Below are 19,065 nucleotides of genomic sequence, written 5' to 3'. Positions count from 1 at the left end.
TGATCTTGGTTGTCGTCTTCGTCTTCTTCGTAAGCATCTGTGAAAGTAAGTTTGTAAATTGTTAAATACTTGGCTGTGTAGTTTTTATTTGTTTAGCTGGTTCAATGTATGTGTCGTTGAGTTTTAGTTGAGTTGATTGGTTTGGTATATCTGTTTTGAAGTTTATTTGTAAGATTAGATAAAAAGAGAAGTGATCATTAATGATTCGTCTTTTTTGGGATTCTAGTTTTTGGTGTTTTGATTGTTTGGGTTATTGTGGTTTCTTTTAAACAGTAAAATAAAGATTTGTGTAAAATTAGATTGATAAGTATGAGAGATAAATAGAAGACCACAAATCTTGGGTATGAAATATTTTTTGATTATTGATGTTAGCACAATATAGACAGTAGTATAAAGAGAATTATGTGTTAATTGTTTCTTACGGATCAATGAGGAGATGGATAACGACTCGAGTTGTTTCTTTGGTGAGGCCAGAGCCCTGGATAGAACGGATTTGCCCAACCACATCTGTGAGTTTAAATATCAGTTATGATATCAAAACATAATATAAACCCAGATGCAATATGATAATATACCTGGGAGTTCTAGGTTTGTGTACGCAATCACTTGGAGATTGTCGAACAGTCTAATCTTGACTGAAGATTGATCTCAGGAGCACCCGTGATGACTTCATCAATAATGGTTAGTGAGATGAAACGAATGAGGAATGGATGATAGTTATCTTGTACATGCTTGAGCACCTAGAAACCTCAAAACGATCGGCTTTCACAATGGAACCAGCTTTCAAAGATGGCATGTAATGATTAGCAAATCCAACGGGAGTAAACCCATGAATCACGGAATCTGCAAATAATATTATTCAACAAAGAATCAGAAAATAAATTAAAACAATTATGTTAAATAAGTGTTATAGATCGAAGATTAACTTACCTTTTCATCAAGGAAGAAAACCGTGATTTCCACAAACTCCCTGTCATTCTTGAAGTTCAGGGAATCCCAGAAGCGAGGAAGCCAGAGACTATGCTCTGACTACTACGACCAAGACGAAGAGATTCGAAGGTTGAGTGACGGACGCCGAGATGCCGGTTTGACGAATTGGAAAGACAGAGAGAAACATTTTCTATAAGTTGGTTAAATCTAAAAGGAATCAATGAGTTTTGTGGAGATGCAGATTGGGTTCATCAAAGATGAGAATCACATATATAGGGTTTATATAGGGGCTACAAATCAGGAACATTTATGATCAAGCGATTTAAGATGTGGACATGAAGAGTTCACCGGTGAAAAAATAGATTACGAACAGACACATGGTGCAACTCTGTAACTCAGACTTGTTTGAGACAGTGATGAAAAGAAATCAAACTCATGTTAAACGACAACAATTTACAATATGGAAAAACTATAATTGTTGCAAAGTTGTTTTTTTTTCATATAACGTGATGAATATCATTTAAAAATGAAACCCATAACGCACTTGTAGGCTCGACCCTCAGAGGAAGCCAAAGAAGCAAGAGCTTCCAACCTTCATAAATATATATTAGGTTTGACCATCAATGTACAAAGTATCATTTAGCTTAGTGGTATAAATGTTGGTGTTTATATCTCGATAACCCGGGTTTGAGCCATGAATTTGACATTTTTCACACTTTTTAAAAATGGAGTACACAAAACGCTGACGTGGCGCGCTGATGAGTGAGCAAAAATTCATCTATTATAATATAGATTAATTAGCCAATATATTCACCCCTGCATATATGTAATCTAATTTTTATGATAAGTTTATAATTTTACCATTAACACCAACACGGCAAAAGTTATTTATCTAATCAGTGAGCAGTTATGATTTGCTACAATCAATACCTTTTTTTGTGCACGTTACAATAAATATCTAAATTTACATATATCCAAACTATAAAAATAAAGTGTCACATCCTTCCAAGAAGAAAGGGTTAAGAATTGGTAAGAGTTGTCAACAGAAAAGAATTGGTAAGAGTTTTTAGAGCATCCACAATGGTGATACCCATTGTGGAGTCCTTAGGATTAGATTAGTATTATTATTATTATTTTTGAATAGTTAAGGATTCTTGTGAAAAATGTGTGTACAATGGTGATTCCGAAATTGGAATTCTTAGAAATAAAAAATGTATTTTTTTTTGTTTAATGAAATATAATTTTTATATATTGGATGATTAAATAGAACAACTTAACATAAAATACAATAAATAAACATAAAAAACAATAATTAAACATAAAAATACAACAATTAAAGATAAAAACCATAATTTTACATAAAGATAGAAAAACTAAATAAAAACATGATTAAATATAAAGATTACACATAAAAGTTTATAAGATGATTAAATATTAAAATACAACATGATTATGAATCACCACCTAATGAAGACTCAACATGATTATTTCAGAGCACTCTTTTCTCTCCGGACATACACACATCAATGGAGTAGTTTTCTCATCTCCAACCACATTGAACACAAATAAGTCTCCTATCTCGCATCTGTTATCGAGACAGAACTTTCTCCAGCCTCTTGTGATGTAATACTTGCCGCCAGATTCGCTAAATCGCAAACTCACATTCCATAAATTTCCCTCTTTGTTCAACAGTATCGTCTCTTGGCATTGTTTGTGCAAAGGAGTAGAACTCGTAGCTCCCACAGGAAGATACTGCAAACAAATAACGTAAAGACACATAATAGATTAAACCATTTATTTTACTAACTAAATTGACTCACAAGTTTGTCTTCATTTAGATTTGAAGCAGTGACCTCAGCCAAAAAACAGTAGTCAAATGAGAAAGAAGACATTGCCCCAGTTCGTCCTGAAATATAAGAAACAATTTTCCACAAAAACATCTCACAAAATTAATCCTTAAGAATATTATAGTATTTTTTTATAAATTGAAATTGAAATTTTATTAATTGCATGATACAAAAAAAGATACAATGATAAATATAAAGAAATCAAGAAACACTAATTATTAATCTTCATTACCAAATTTATTCCAAATATTTTCGATTAAATCATTTTTTCAACCGTTCATGAATATGCTCATCCCGAAGATCATTCCGATTGGGAAACATATTATTCAGATTTGTAGGCATGTTGGTTTCCACCTGTGAACTTCTGGTGACGTCTCTTTCTTCAAATTCAGATATATCGTACCGCATGTATCCATCTCGTTCATTTTCAACTATCGTATTGTGTAGTATGATACATGCTCTCATAATCTTCCCTATCTTTTCTTTGTTCAATGTACTAACCGAGTTTTTGACAATCGCAAATCGAGCTTGCAATACTCCAAAAGCCCGCTCCACATCTTTTCGGGCTGCTTCTTGAGCTTTAGCAAATAACTCTTGTTTTGGAGATTGAGGGAGTTTGATAGATTGGATAAATGTTGACCATTTTGGATATATACCGTATGTTAGATAGTATGCCAACTTATACCTGTGTCCGTTGACCATGTACCTTACCTTGGGAGCTCGACCTTCAAAAATGTCATCAAACACAGGAGACCGATCGAGGACATTGATATCATTTAAGGTACCTGGAGGACCAAAAAAAGCGTGTCATATCCAAAGATCTTGTGAAGCAACAGCCTCTAAGACAATTGTCGGTTTTCCTGATCCTCGTGCGTATTGTCCTTTCCAAGCGGTCGGGCAATTTTTCCACTCCCAATGCATACAATCAATGCTCCCGACCATCCCAGGAAACCCTCGTTTTTCTCCAATATCGAGTAGTCGTTGAAGATCCTCCGGTGTGGGTCGTCGTAGATAGTCATTTCCGAATAACTGTATTATTCCGTCAGTGAAATTATGTAAACAGGAAAGTGCAGTGGTCTCACCAAGTCGGAGATATTCGTCAACCGTGTCAGCCGCAGAACCGTAAGCAAGCATACGAATTGCTTCCGTACATTTTTGTAGTGCAGAAAGACCGAACCTCCCGGTTGCATATCTTCTTTGCTGAAAGAATGGAAAGTTCTCGGATAGCCCATAGACAATACGCAAGAATAAATCCTTATTCATGCGAAAGCGGCGTCTGAATATTTGTGACGAGAATGTCGCATCTTCGCTGAAGTAGTCATTCCATAAGCGGTCTTGTCCTCCTTCACGGTTTCGTTCAATATAAGCACGGCTCCTTTGGTTACTGGTTTGGGCCTCGACTATGTTGGTGAATGTATCTTCGAAGATTTCTTCGAAAACTTCGTCAAATCTTTCTTCGAAAACTTCGTCAGATGAAGATGACGACATTTTCCTATAAAGTATAAATTTTATTTTTTTAAAAAACTTTTTTTAAAGCTATAAGTTCAAAGAAGGTATAAGTTTTATTTTTCCTCTAAAAATATGTATAACGTTTTTTTTAAAAAAAATATAAGTTAAATTTAGTATAACTTTTTTTAAAAACTTTTTTTAAAGCTATAAGTTCAAAGAAGGTATAAGTTTTAATTTTCCTATAAAAATGTGTATAACTTTTTTTTTTTAAGTATAACTTTTATTTTTTAATATGGTTTCTATAAGTTTTATAAGTGTGATACAAGTTTTAAAACTATAAGTTTAACACATTAATTTATTTATAAGTTACAAGTTGATTTGGGTTGGTCATACATTTATAAGTGTGATACTTGTTGATTTATCAGTGTGATACAAGAATGATCAACTACTCGACCTTCTAAGTTAGATGTACCTACGCCTAGTTGATTTATATGTATGATCAGCTATAAGTTCAACTACAAGCAAGATCAACTACATGTAACTAAGAGAAGCATGAGTGGTTCATTACAAGTTACCGAGTTTATATGTATGATCAGCTACAAGCATTATCAACTACAACCATGATCAACTACAAGCATATAAGAAAAGCAGTACTTGTTGATTACAAAGAGTTGCATATAAGAGAAGCATGAGGATTTCATTACAGGTTACCGAATTTAGAGAAGCAGTAGTAGTTGATTACAAGTTGCTGGAGATAATAAGAGCATCCGCAACTTCCGAGTTACTGCAAAAGAGATTACAACTCCGACTGGTGGAAACTAAGCAAAAGAGATAGCTACCTAAAGACATGATAGAAGGGAAACTTATAGTACATTTCTTAGAACTACCCGTGACTTGGATTCACTTCAGCCAACCGACAAAACACTTTCAGAACCCGTGACTAGGTTCACATGTCCAACAGCTACACCTAAAAGAAAACAAAAGACAAGAGTTAGCAAATAAATAAAGTAATATGACATGTGATACAAATAGAAACTACATCTAACTACATGTAACTACATGTAACTACGCCTAGTTGCATTAAACAACAATCAAAGAGGCTTTCAACTACATGAAACTAACCTAATACCTTAAATATCATCATAACATCTAAGTCATGAGTTTCAGTTTAAGAGATTCTTCCATCTCGGAGAGAGGATCTTTTTTGGCAAGTAAACGTTCTAGAATCTTTTGTTTAGACAGCTTTTTTTTCATTTCCATGATGGACTGAAGCTGTGACATCTCTTCTTCCTTGCCACTCTTCTTCCTCTTACCAGCTGCTTTAGCAGCTTTCACACCAACTGGTCTGCTTTCAGGTTCGGCAACATCATCTTCTGTATCAATGTCCACCACTTGTTTGCGTTTCTCCTTCCCACCATATTTAACCATATAGGTGGTGCACCATTTCTGGTCATGCCTCAGCTCCCTCCATGCATGTTCGAGGCTGAACTTGTGCTCGTAAATGTTGAAGAATGAGTCGAGGGCAGCTTTCATCACATCGTCTTCATTCTGACCATTTCTCTGCCCCCTCAACGCCGCCTCATAGCATCCAACGAACTTACAGACCTGCTCGTTAATCCTAGCCCACCGCTGCTTCGCTGGACCAAGCTCTCTAGGTACTGTCTCAACCAGTTGAGGGCTTGCGTTGTAGTAGTCAACAATTCTCTTCCAGAAACGTTCAGCTTTCTGGTCACAGCTGACAACAGGGTCTTTGCTGGTGTTAAGCCAAGCACCAATGAGGATTTTATCCTCATTAGGAGACCATTTCCTCCTCTCTTTGTTAGCAGACTCGACAGTAGGATGGACAGCAGACTGGACACCAGGTTGGAAAGAAGACTCGACACCAGGGTGGAAAACAAACTCATCAGGACCTTGGGACCCGAACCAAGCTGGTTCGGGTGACTCAAGATCAACTGAAGATTGACTATACATTAGATTAACAAAGCCAGTTGTGGTATTCATGTTTAGATTATTGGTTTCTGTTACTCTATTAGCAACACAAACCCTTAAGTAACCAATAGAAAGTAAGTTCGCATTTAGTTTCGGAGTTGTTAGGCAGATAGAAAGCAAACAAGCATTTACCACCACTCTAATCATACTAATAAGTTCTACACTAGCTACACTTAAACCTAACAAGTACGATTCTATCAAATCTAGCATTAAAAACAATTAAAGCATGAAGAGATTAGTTTTTTTTTTATTACTGAAACTAGTAAGTAAGCGTGAAACAAGTTACCTGCCAACCCCATCTCGAGTTCTGACACTGATGTTTAAAACCTCCGAAGCTCTTCCTTGAATGACATAAGATAAAACAGTTAAAATTTCAAATTTTAAATCAAATTAATTATCTAAATAAGGTATGAAACTTACCAGCCCATAACGATGACCAGTATTACCAACACCAGTACACTAACTCCCTTCGCCAAACCATAGTTAATCACTGATGTCTTCTTAGTTAACACACCCACGATCTTCTCAAGCTTAGCCACCTTCTGGTCACTCTCAAAGAATTGATCCTTGACCATCCTAAGTTGTGTCTGCGTTTCACGAAGCTCTTCTTGAATCGCCACATCCCACCATTTCCAGATGTGGGAGTCTCCATCATCAACGTTGTTGCAGGAGAAGTACCTCCTTCCTGGATCTTTACGAGTGTACGAGGTTTCAACAACAAGCTCACTACCGCAATAGCATGTCCTCGGGATTCCTTCATTAGCCTCAGGTTCTGGTGGGTACTGATCCGCCTCTGCAATTATGTAGCTACTCTGAGCTTCATCCCCGTAGAGAGCAGCTTCTGCTTCAAGTAAAGAGTTGATGTCGAACTCCTCTGATGAAGGCTGAGTGTAGCTATAGTCTTGTCCCATGTTCGTTGGCCTGCACAAAAAACGAGAAACTATGTTAAGAACACATTCACTAGGGAGTTTAAGAACACATTAACTTAGATATATGATCAACTAAACAGTTTACTAGCTACACATTAAGCTAACAGAAAACCGTACAAATACGTTTTGAAACCAGAAAAATATAAGCCACAGGAAACCATACAGATACGTTTTGAAACCAAAAACGAATTGAAACCCTAACTACATCGATTGAAACCGAAAACGAAAACGAAAACGAATTGAAACCGAAAACAAATGATGAGTTTTCCAGCTAACTAAATCGATTGAAACCCTAACTACAAACCAAAAGATCCCCAATTGAAAACGATTTGAAAACAATTTGAAAACAATTTCAAAACCCCAAAATTTTTGAAACAATAAATGGAAGAAATCCCCAAATCGATTCAAAGGAAATACGAAGCATAGAGGGAGACGAGAACAACATGGAAGCTAACATATCCTTAAATCTACCACAGAATTAGTTTATTTACCTTTGAAGATCGACGATGGAGAGAAATCGAAGATGGAGAGAAATCGCCTTTCGTCGAGAGCTCTGATTTTTTTTTCTCACCTTCGGTCGCAAATGTTTTTTTTTTTCGACATAACCCAACACAACATCTCGCCGGGCCAACCATCAGACGGCACGTGCAGTAAGGACTTATCCTTCGAAGCCTTATTTACGGACTGATCCGTACCGATCCGTCTAAAGCTGAGTCTAATTTACAATTTTTTAATTGTAAAAAAACTAAGGATTTGGGCTACGGACCCGTGACGGACCGCCGTTGCGGTTGGTCTTAAACGTAACAAATAATAGGAATCAACAAAATAGCGGCAATATCGTAGTTAAAGGAAATATTAAAGGGCGTGAATATAAATAATCATATTTCATCAGGGTTCTACAAAACATGGGTCCCACCAGCACTTGGGAGACGTTAAAGAAAATCATGGGGATTCGGGGAGGAGTAGGAGGTGGACCTACGCGCGTGTTATTTGTTTCGTTACCGTAATGACGACATCACTTTACTACTTGTGTGTTTCTCTTCTTTTCTTACTCGATAATTTTTTTTAATTGTACTGTATTGTTTTTCTTTTTATTTATTAATTTATCAAAACCTGGTAAAAAGAAATAAATAAAACTGTCGTTTTGTCTTCTTTATGAATTTCCGTGGTGGGTGACGTATTTTGGCGAAGACTTTGAGGAGCTTGGTGAGCTAGGATTGGTAGTGGTGCGGTAAGGTCGGTGTTTTAAATGTAGTATAGGTGTGAGTGACTGAGTGTGACTAGTTGTGATTTTAGTTTCAACTATATAATAGCCCTCCGTTTTTTTAATATAAATCATTTTAGAACTGTGCACATAGATTAAAAAAATCATTAATTTTCTAAAAAAAACATCATTAATTATTTACCTAACCACAAATCAACCAATAATAAAATAGAAATTATATTATTATTGGTCATATAACATTACGTGTAAATAGATTTTATATAGAAAACCGAAAACGACATATAATTTGGAACATAAAATTTCTCTAAAAGAACTTATATTAAAAAACAGAGGAAGTACTGTGTTACAAAATTGTGTTTGATTTATGTAATGTATAATTTTTTTGAAATTACTTTTCATTAATATTTTTGAAACTGTACGGCTCTTACAATCTTCAGAACATCTATGCTCTGACATGCTACCAAATTTGATTTATGTATAGATTTTTATTAATACTTGTTATGGTTTATTCAAATCGATCGGTATCTCTGAAACAGAAAAATAACAAATATTTAAATTAGAAAAAACGAGCCATAAGATATTTGTGTTGGAATTCATACCGGTTTATAACGATTTATAAATCTACTTATGAATTCAGTTGCCTAGAATCTCATGTCAATACTGAAATAAACTTAGATCTCAAAGTTTCGAATATACCTGGTTATTCGCACAGGAAAGATGAATAAACCAAGTCGAGATTTCAAGCACTCCAAACGTCATGCCTCTACCGGTATCCATACACACACAAACTGGATCGATACGGGATGCTAGTGCCGTCGAGATCAAATCTCAAAGAACTTGACAAACTCTTTTGTCTCTTAGGGTTTCATATTGGCCGGCCACGTTTTCTTATATGTCTAAAACATCAGCATCACGTCCTTTATATAATTGGTACCAATAACCTAATTTGGTTAACTAGATCTCGACCCGCGCAACTGCGCAGGTTTTTGTTTTCATTTATTTTTATATAAATATTTTGTTTTCAATTCTCAATTGGTATATATTATAATATATAAGTGTCTATCAATTTTTAAAACATAATAAGTTTACGGTATATTTTTTCAATGAATAGATTGTTTCAAACTTTCACATGTATTTGTATCTTCTTCTATATATTTATTTTTCGATTTTATTTCATTATTAAAATCGTAACTATATATATAAAGATTAGTAAAATATTGTTTTATTGTCATATTCAAAGATATTGTAACATTTCGCAAATTTAGAAAGTTTTTAGAAAATTAAACTTTTCGCTTCATAGATTTATATTATCGAGTAAATAATTAAACTTTTAGTTTTTGTTTTATTTTTAAAATAAACTATATAGTTTAAAACAAAAATTTCATTGGTTTAAGGTAGTAAAGATTAATCATTGTTAGATAATATGTTTTTTGTTATTTAAAAAAAAAATTATAATTTTAAATGTTAACATCGACAAATATTTAACATATGGAAGTATAGTATTACAACATTAAATTATATATATTTAATTTATTCTATCTTTAAATCCAATGGATCATCTATTGTTTAAATCCAATTATTGATAGCCCAATAAAAATTTCTGGTAGGCCCAAAATTTAAATGATAAGATTAGAGATTAAATGTAACATGACTTTCTAGGAATATGTCTATTAGGTCCATTTTTTAAAAAAAATCACACATGAATCAAGGTTGTGACTTCTGTTTTAATATATAAGATAACATATGGAAGTATAGTATTACAACATTAAATTATATCTATTTAATTTATACTATCTATAAATCCAATGGATCATCTATTGTTTAAATTCAATTATTGATAGCCCAACAAAAATTTTTGGTAGGCCCAAAATTTAAATGATAAGATTATAGATTAAATGTAACATGACTTTCTAGGAATATGTCTATTAGGTCCATTTTTAAAAAAATCACACATGAATTAAGGTTGTGACTTCTGTTTTAATATATAAGATAGTGGACTTAAGCCCAATTATCTTAATAAAGAGACTAATGCACACACGTTCCTTAACGTGTTTATAATGTGACGTGCAATCATATATATAATGCTAATATCATATTGTACTATATACATTATGCAATAATAATTACGAAACCTTGTCCAGTTTGCTTAGGTGTGTGACCATGTAGGATCATATAATACTAGCAATGAATTTTAAATTCATAGATTATAAGCGGTTTCTAGCAAACACTATAACCATCTAATATCATACGATTGTCGAAACCTCGACGTTACAACTTCTACTAGAGTTAGTACAGTATATTTCAGGACATTTCCAACAATCTCCCACTTTTACTGGAATCATCTATTCTCATAATCCCTTTGTCTCTATATCTTGATCTCAGCATAAGGCAAGAACTAGTGTCATCCTTATTAAACTAGATCGTGTTTATCGAACTCTGATTTATACTGATAAAAACAAACGACTGACATTCACCTCGTGTGAGCATGGCCATGCATTTCTCAGTATCAAATCTTCGATAGGCCCAGAGATATATATATTTTTTTTTGTAACACCATATAGGCCCAGAGATATTTATCTCCCGTTGTATGGGAGGGACAAATCCCATCTTGTTCTATCCCTGTTCATTAAAAACTTCATAGAACACCTAATCAATGCCTTTATAATCACCATTTACGGCTAACGTTTGACAAGGTCAAAGTGAACTAATCCATAAATAAAGAATCATGACGAACTCAGGTCTAAGGACTATACTCTATAGTCGTATTGAGAAACTCTTATGACACTCATATAACAATCTTGTAGAGTTCTCATAGCGGGTCAGTCCGATCATGTGTTCTCTAACACATATCCATGTGATTGACTTCAATACCACATATTGAATGACTCCATAAAACTTAGTCATCAATCACCTCACATACTAGCCATTCGTGGTCATTAATGTCCCAAGTTAACAACCTTGACTAGGGACCTCAGTAATTTATAGCATCTTTCACTTATAGAGTTTCATGATCAAGTCACATACTTGATGACCTATAAGAATGATATACATTATTTTGGGACATTTATTTAATTATCCAATAATCAAATAAATCTGAAACAATTTCATTAATTTGAAAACATAACTAATGTATATTAACATGAACATCATATCAAAAACATAAAGCCTCCCACTAAAATCAAGATCACATCTTAAGATATTTAATACCCATAGCTGCATTATGACTCTCATACTTAGGCCATAGAAGAGGCTTGGTCAATGGGTCAACAACATTTGCATCCATTGAGACTATGCTATGGTGCTTTTCTTGGAATTCTTCCAACCCACCAAACAAGCTCATCAATTCCTCCATATACTAAGAATTTATCCTTAGTATTCTCAAATACTTGAGGATATTCTTGATGATTGTCCAGTGACTTTCTCCTGGATCATATTGGTATCGACTCGTCATGCTCAAAGCATATGCAACATCTGGACGAGTACAGATCATGGCATACATGATAGATCCTTTAGCAGAAGCATATGGGATTTTACTCATGCACTCTCGCTCATCCTGTGTCGAAGAAAACTGAGTCTTGCTAAGAGTTATGCCGTGAGACATTGGCAAAAAGCTTTTCTTGGAATCATGCATCTTGAATCTATGTAAGACCTTATCGATATAAGTATCTTGACATAATCCAATAGTCTTATTTAATCTATCTCTATAGAGTATAGATTCTTATTCCAAAGATATATGTAACTTTTTCCATGTCTTTCAGTAAGAAACAACCTCAAAGTATGACATCTACATACAACACCAAGGAAAACTGCGCTCCCACTAGTCTTCTTGTAAGCGCAAGGTTCTTCTTTATTTCTAATGAAATCAAACTCTATGATTGCCTCATTAAAACGAAGATTCAAACTCCGAGTTGCTTGCTTCAAGCAATATATTGGAGTCAGGGCCCATCATAGCTTCCTCAAAGGACGTAGGTTCGTCACTCTCTATTATCAATAGATCATGATGATCCGTCACCCAAACCTTATATCTATCAGGTTCGTGACGTGTCCTTTCGGACCTACGCACTTCAGGTTCCACAGGTGTAGATTCTACGACTCTTCGTAAATCTAATTGATCATCTTCCTAAGATGGTGAAATCATCTCCTGTGTTTCTCGAACTTCTTCGAGTTGTACTTTACTCCCACTGTTCTTCTTAGAAAGAAATTCTCTCTCAAGAAAAACACCACTATGAGCAACAAACACTTTGTTCTCGGTGGGGTAGTAAAAGTAATAACCTTTAGTTTCTTTAGGACAACCAATGAAGTAGCATTCATCAGATTTAGGTCCAAGCTTATCAGTAAACATACGTTTGACATAAGCATTAGAACCTCAAATTATCAGAAAAGAAAAATTTGGAACCTTTCTAGTACACATCTCATATGGTGTCTTCTCAACTGATTTTGATGGACATCTATTTAGCGTAAACACAAACGTTTCTAGAGTGTATCTTCAAAACAATGGTGGAAGATCTGTATGACTAATCATAGACCGAACCATATCTAATAAAGTTCGATTTCTCCTTTCGGACACACCATTCCATTGTGGTGTTCCTGGAGGAGTGACTTGTGAAACAATTCCACATTCTCTTAGATGATCATTAAACGCTTGACTCAAATATTCTGCACCTCGATCAGATCGAAGAACTTTTATTTTCTTGTCAAACTGATTTTGTACTTCATTCTGATATTATTTGAACTTTTCAAAAGATTCAGACTTATGTTTCATTAGATAAACATAACCATATCTACTGAAGTCGTCAGTAAATGTAATGAAGTACTGATAATTTCCTCTAGCATTTATACTCATTAGTCTGCATACATCAGTATGTATAAGTTCCAATAAGTATTTGGCTCTTTCACCGTGTCCAGTAAAAGAAGCCTTAGCCATTTTACCCAATAAATAAGATTCACATTTTTCATATGATTCATAATCAAATGAGCTCAAAAGTCCATCACTATGAAGCTTTTGAATGCGTTTCTTATTTATGTGGCTCAAACGACAATGCCAAAGAAAAGTCTGATTCGTGTCGTTAGACTTGAATCTTTTGGTACTGATATTATAGACAGGCACGCTTTGGTCTAGAATATAAAGTCCATTCTCTAATGGACCGCTACCATAAAAGATATCATTACGATCAAAGGAACAAAACTTGTTTTTGATCGAAAACTGAAATCCTTCCTAATCCAAACAAGGAATGAAAATAATATTCCTACTTATAGCAGGTACATAGTAGCAATTCTTAAGTTCTAAAACTAGGCCTGAAGGTAAAGACAAGTGAAATGTTCCCACGGTTAATGCAGCAACTCTTGCTCCATTTCCCACTCGTAGGTCCACTTGACCTTTCTCTAAAATTCTACTGTTGCTTAAGCCATTCATATTCGTACAAATATGAGCACCACAGCCGGTATCCAATACCCATGAAGTAGAACAAGAAGTAGTAACATTTACTTCTATAACATAAATACCCTTAGACGATGTTTCAAAAGTCTTTTTTTTTTCCAGATCTTCCAAGTAGGGTTTAAACTCTTGTTTGAGAACAATTCTCGGGTTTAGATACCATTGGAGGAAATTTGATCCACTCAATTTGTCCTTCTTAAGGGCATATTGGAATGAAAATGGGTTGTGAGGAGTTAACATTACTGGAATAGAAGAATAGCAAATATTAATATGATGTTTAAGAATTAGAGAAATCTCAACAATTAAGAAAATTCATATTATATTCAAAATGTTTTCCTCAAATGAATATAATAATCCAAGATCCATATTTCACTAGAACCCGAATGAGCTTTTGCTCATCGCCCGAATGTTTATCTATTTAGGTAAGCAACACTTTGCTAAATATATCCAATATAATTCTTGGTTGTCAGACGACATCTTATGTCTTATCCAACCTATGTCTCTAAGCCCAAAACCGTTTTGATAGCTTAGTCAAGTGAACCAATCTTATATTCATATGGTAACCGTTACCATCTACCTCACTCATGTAATTGCAGACACCTTGCTTTGGCAAGTCCATCTTACAACGAAACGAGCCTCGATAGTTGATAAGATTGGGTAGACATCAAAATTACTTGAAATTAATTGGGGAACAAATTTTAAATTTTAACTTATATTTAAAATTTTATATCTTATATAAAATATAAATATAACTAATACATATCTAATATGTATTTAATTGAATTATCAATAATTAAATTAACTTTAATCTACTTAAAATTATTAATTATCATTTAAATAGTCTTAACGTTATTATTAGAATCTAATCAAATTAGATTTCTAATTCAATAAAAGATTAAAGCGATTGAACCAAACTAATCTTATAAACCAACTAAACAATTCGTTGGTTTAATTGGTCTTTACACATCTCATGTGTATTATGTCAATTTAAAACCAGGCATTCAAGCATTACAATAATACAAGTGCCTTTATAAATTAATTATATGTACACATGAACCATACATATACAACACGCATGGTCATCACATAATTTCATGACATATATTTTATTAGTCTTAAAATTTAGCAACTATTGTTACAATAATACATGCTTGATTTTAGATTACTCATGCATGTACTCTACATGCAAATAAGGTATCAAAAGTGTGATTTAGATGATATACATTAATCGCATACCTAGGGATGATCATATCAGCTGTTTAATATTTAACGTATATTCTAGACTTTCCAAAAGTCAATAATCTTTAACATATTATTCAGTATGTCGTGATTGTAATATACAATATCAACTTAAGATATTGACCTTTCCAAAAGACATGTGTATCCAATATACGCATATCTTTGTTTTGGAAATTGATGAACATATTCATCAACTTACGATTATCATAGACTCAGTTGATTAACAATTAAAACAATAACTAACAAAATTATTTATCTATATCAATATATAAATTAAATAAGATTATATTTCAGTATTAAACAAGTAGGCTCTGATACGACTGTTGGAATTCATACCGGTTTATAACGATTTATAAATTTACTTATGAATTCAGTTGCCTAGAATCTCATGTCAATACTGAAATAAACTTAGATCTTAGAGTTTCGAATATACATGGTTATTTGCAGCGGAAAGATGAATAAACCAAGTCGAGATTTCAAGCACTCCAAACGTCGTGTCTCTACCGGTTCCACACGCACACAAACTGGATCGATACAGGATGCTAGTGCCGTCGAGATCAGAACTCAAAGAACTTGACAAACTCTTTTGTCTCTTAGGGTTTCATATTGGCCGGCCACGTTTTCTTATATGTCTAAAACATCAGCATCACGTCCTTTATATAATTGGTACCAATAACCTAATTTGGTTAATAGTGGGCTTAAGCCCAATTATCTTAATAAAGAGACTAATGCACACACGTTCCTTAACGTGTTTATAATGTGACGTGCAATCATATATATAATACTAATATCATATATTTGTACTATATACATTATGCAATAACAATTGTGAAACCTTTTCCAGTTTAGTTAGTTGTGTGACCATGTAGGATCATATAATACTAGCAATGAATTCTAAATTCATAGATTATAAGCGGTTTCTATCAAAACATTATAAACATCTAATATCATACGATTGTCGAAACCTCGACGTTACAACTTCTACTAGAGTTAGTACAATAGATTTCAGGATATTCCCAACAATTTGACCACTAATATATGGCAAATAAAGAAGAATAATATTAACATTGTTGTCAATGCACCATATATAGTGGAATTTGCATAATCATATAAGAAAAATAATTCAACCTCAAAGTTCAGAAAGTTATACACCACTCGTATATGCGAAACTTCACTTGAATTTGTCACTGTATTTGCTAAATGGCGAAATACATGGTTTGTAAATTTAAAATTCTACATAACCCAAAGGCAAGGCATTTCATTATTTCAATATTTGCATATTTCCATAAATATCTATTCTATTAATTTAGGGTCCTAAAAATTTATGGACAGAACTTAGGTTCACCCTTTAAGGTGAACCTTTAAATTCACTCCACCCTTTAGGATCATTCAAAGTGACACATAGATTATTAATTAAAAAACATTAAATTAAATAAAAAATAGTTACAAAAAATAAAAACGCTAATTTTAACGACGTTAATGCTTTCAGCGAAACCTTAAACCCTAAATCTTAAATTCTAAACCCTATACCCTAGATTCTAAACCCAAATTCAAACCCCTAAACCCAAACTCTATACCCTAAACCCTAATCCTAGACCCTAAACCCAAATTATATACCTTAAACCCAAAAAATAGACTATAAACCGAAATCCTATACCCTAAACCCAAGTCTTATACCCTAAACTCAAACCGTAAACCTTAACCAAACCCTATAGCATCTAAGTTTGGGGTTTCATTTTAGGGTTTACCGTTTGGGTTTTCGGTCTAGGATTAGGGTTTAGTTATAGGTTTTAGGTTTAGGATTTACGGTTTGGGTTTAGGATTTACCGTTTGGACTTATGGTTAAGGTGGGTTTAGGGTATATAGTTTGGGTTTAAGATTTACGGTTTGGGTTTAGGGTCTACGACTTGGGTTTAGGGTATAGAGTTTAGGTTTATAGTCTAGTTTTTGGGTTTAGGGTCTAGGATTAGGGTTTAGGTTATAGGGTTTGGGTTTAGCGGTTTGGATTTGGGTTTAGAATTTAGGGTATAGGGTTTAGAAATTAAGATTTAGGGTTTAGGGTTTAGCTGGAAGCGTTAGCGTCGTTAAAATTAGCGTTTTTATTTTTTGTAGCTATTTTTTATTTAGTTTAATATTTTTAATTAATAATCTATGTGTCACTTTGATTGGTCCTAAAAGGTGGGGTGAATTTAAAAGTTCACCCTAAGGGGTGAACCTAAGTTGTGTCCAAAATGGACAGAACTTAGGTTCACCCCCTAAGGTGAACCTTTAAATTCACTCCACCCTTTATGATCATTCAAAGTGACACATAGATTATTAATTAAAAAACATTAAATTAAATAAAAAATAGTTACAAAAAATAAAAACGCTAATTTTAACGACGTTAATGCTTTCAGCGAAACCTTAAACCCTAAATCTTAAATTCTAAACCCTGTACACTAGATTCTAAACCCAAATTCAAACCCCTAAACCTAAACCCTATACCCTAAACCCTAATCCTAGACCCTAAACCCAAATTATATACCTTAAACCCAAAAAATAGACTATAAACCGAAATCCTATACCCTAAACCCAAGTCGTAGACCCTAAACTCAAACCGTAAACCTTAACCAAACCCTATAGCATCTAAGTTTGGGGTTTCAGTTTAGGGTTTACCGTTTGGGTTTTCGGTCTAGGATTAGGGTTTAGTTATAGGTTTTAGGTTTAGGATTTACGGTTTGGGTTTAGGATTTACCGTTTGGACTTATGGTTAAGGTGGGTTTAGGGTATATAATTTGGGTTTAAGATTTACGGTTTGGGTTTAGGGTCTACGACTTGGGTTTAGGGTATAGAGTTTAGGTTTATAGTCTAGTTTTTGGGTTTAGGGTCTAGGATTAGGGTTTAGGGTATAGGGTTTGGGTTTAGGGGTTTGGATTTGGGTTTAGAATTTAGAGTATAGGGTTTAGAAATTAAGATTTAGGGTTTAGGGTTTAGCTGGAAGCGTTAGCGTCGTTAAAATTAGCGTTTTTATTTTTTGTAGCTATTTTTTATTTAATTTAATATTTTTAATTAATAATATATGTGTCACTTTGATTGGTCCTAAAAGGTGGGGTGAATTTAAAAGTTCACCCTAGGGGGTGAACCTAAGTTGTGTCCAAATTCTAAACCCAAATCCAAACCCCTAAACCCAAACCCTATACCCTAAACCCTAATCCTAGACCCTAAACCCAAAAACTAGACTATAAACCTAAACTCTATACCCTAAACCCAAGTCGTAGACCCTAAACCGAAACCGTAAATCTTAAACCCAAATTATATACCCTAAACCCACCTTAACCATAAGTCCAAACGGTAAATCCTAAACCCAAACCGTAAATCCTAAACCTAAAACCTATAACTAAACCCTAATCCTAGACCGAAAACCCAAACGGTAAACCCTAAACTGAAACCCCAAACTTAGATGCTATAGAGTTTGGTTAAGGTTTACGGTTTGAGTTTAGGGTCTAAGACTTGGGTTTAGGGTATAGGATTTCGGTTTATAGTCTATTTTTTGGGTTTAAGGTATATAATTTGGGTTTAGGGTCTAGGATTAGGGTTTAGGGTATAGGGTTTGGGTTTAGGGGTTTGAATTTGGGTTTAGAATCTAGGGTATAGGGTTTAGAATTTAAGATTTAGGGTTTAGGGTTTCGCTGGAAGCGTTAACGTTGTTAAAATTAGCGTTTTTATTTTTTGTAACTATTTTTTATTTAATTTAATGTTTTTTAATTAATAATCTATGTGTCACTTTGAATGATCTTAAAGGGTGTAGTGAATTTAAAGGTTCACCTTAGGGGGTGAACCTAAATTCTATCCCTTTTGGACACAACTTAGGTTCACCCCCTAGGGTGAACTTTTAAATTCACCCCACCTTTTAGGACCAATCAAAGTGACACATATATTATTAATTAAAAATATTAAATTAAATAAAAAATAGCTACAAAAAATAAAAACGCTAATTTTAACGACGCTAACGCTTTCAGCTAAACCCTAAACCCTAAACCCTAA

General features: G+C 33.9%; 1 protein-coding gene across 1 annotated transcript; it reads right to left on the bottom strand.

The window, feature by feature from the left end:
- Positions 1 to 5,375: 5,375 nt before the first annotated feature.
- On the bottom strand, positions 5,376 to 6,227 carry LOC125592547 (glutathione S-transferase T3-like). Its single transcript, XM_048767778.1, has one exon. It carries the CDS (start codon positions 6,225 to 6,227, stop codon positions 5,376 to 5,378), a length of 852 nt encoding a protein of 283 aa, XP_048623735.1.
- Positions 6,228 to 19,065: the final 12,838 nt, after the last annotated feature.

This window comes from Brassica napus, chromosome C9 (genome assembly GCF_020379485.1).
Source record: "Brassica napus cultivar Da-Ae chromosome C9, Da-Ae, whole genome shotgun sequence".
Taxonomy (NCBI): domain Eukaryota; kingdom Viridiplantae; phylum Streptophyta; class Magnoliopsida; order Brassicales; family Brassicaceae; genus Brassica; species Brassica napus.
Note: the sequence above shows the minus strand (reverse complement) of the source record. Positions and strands in the feature narration are given on the sequence as shown.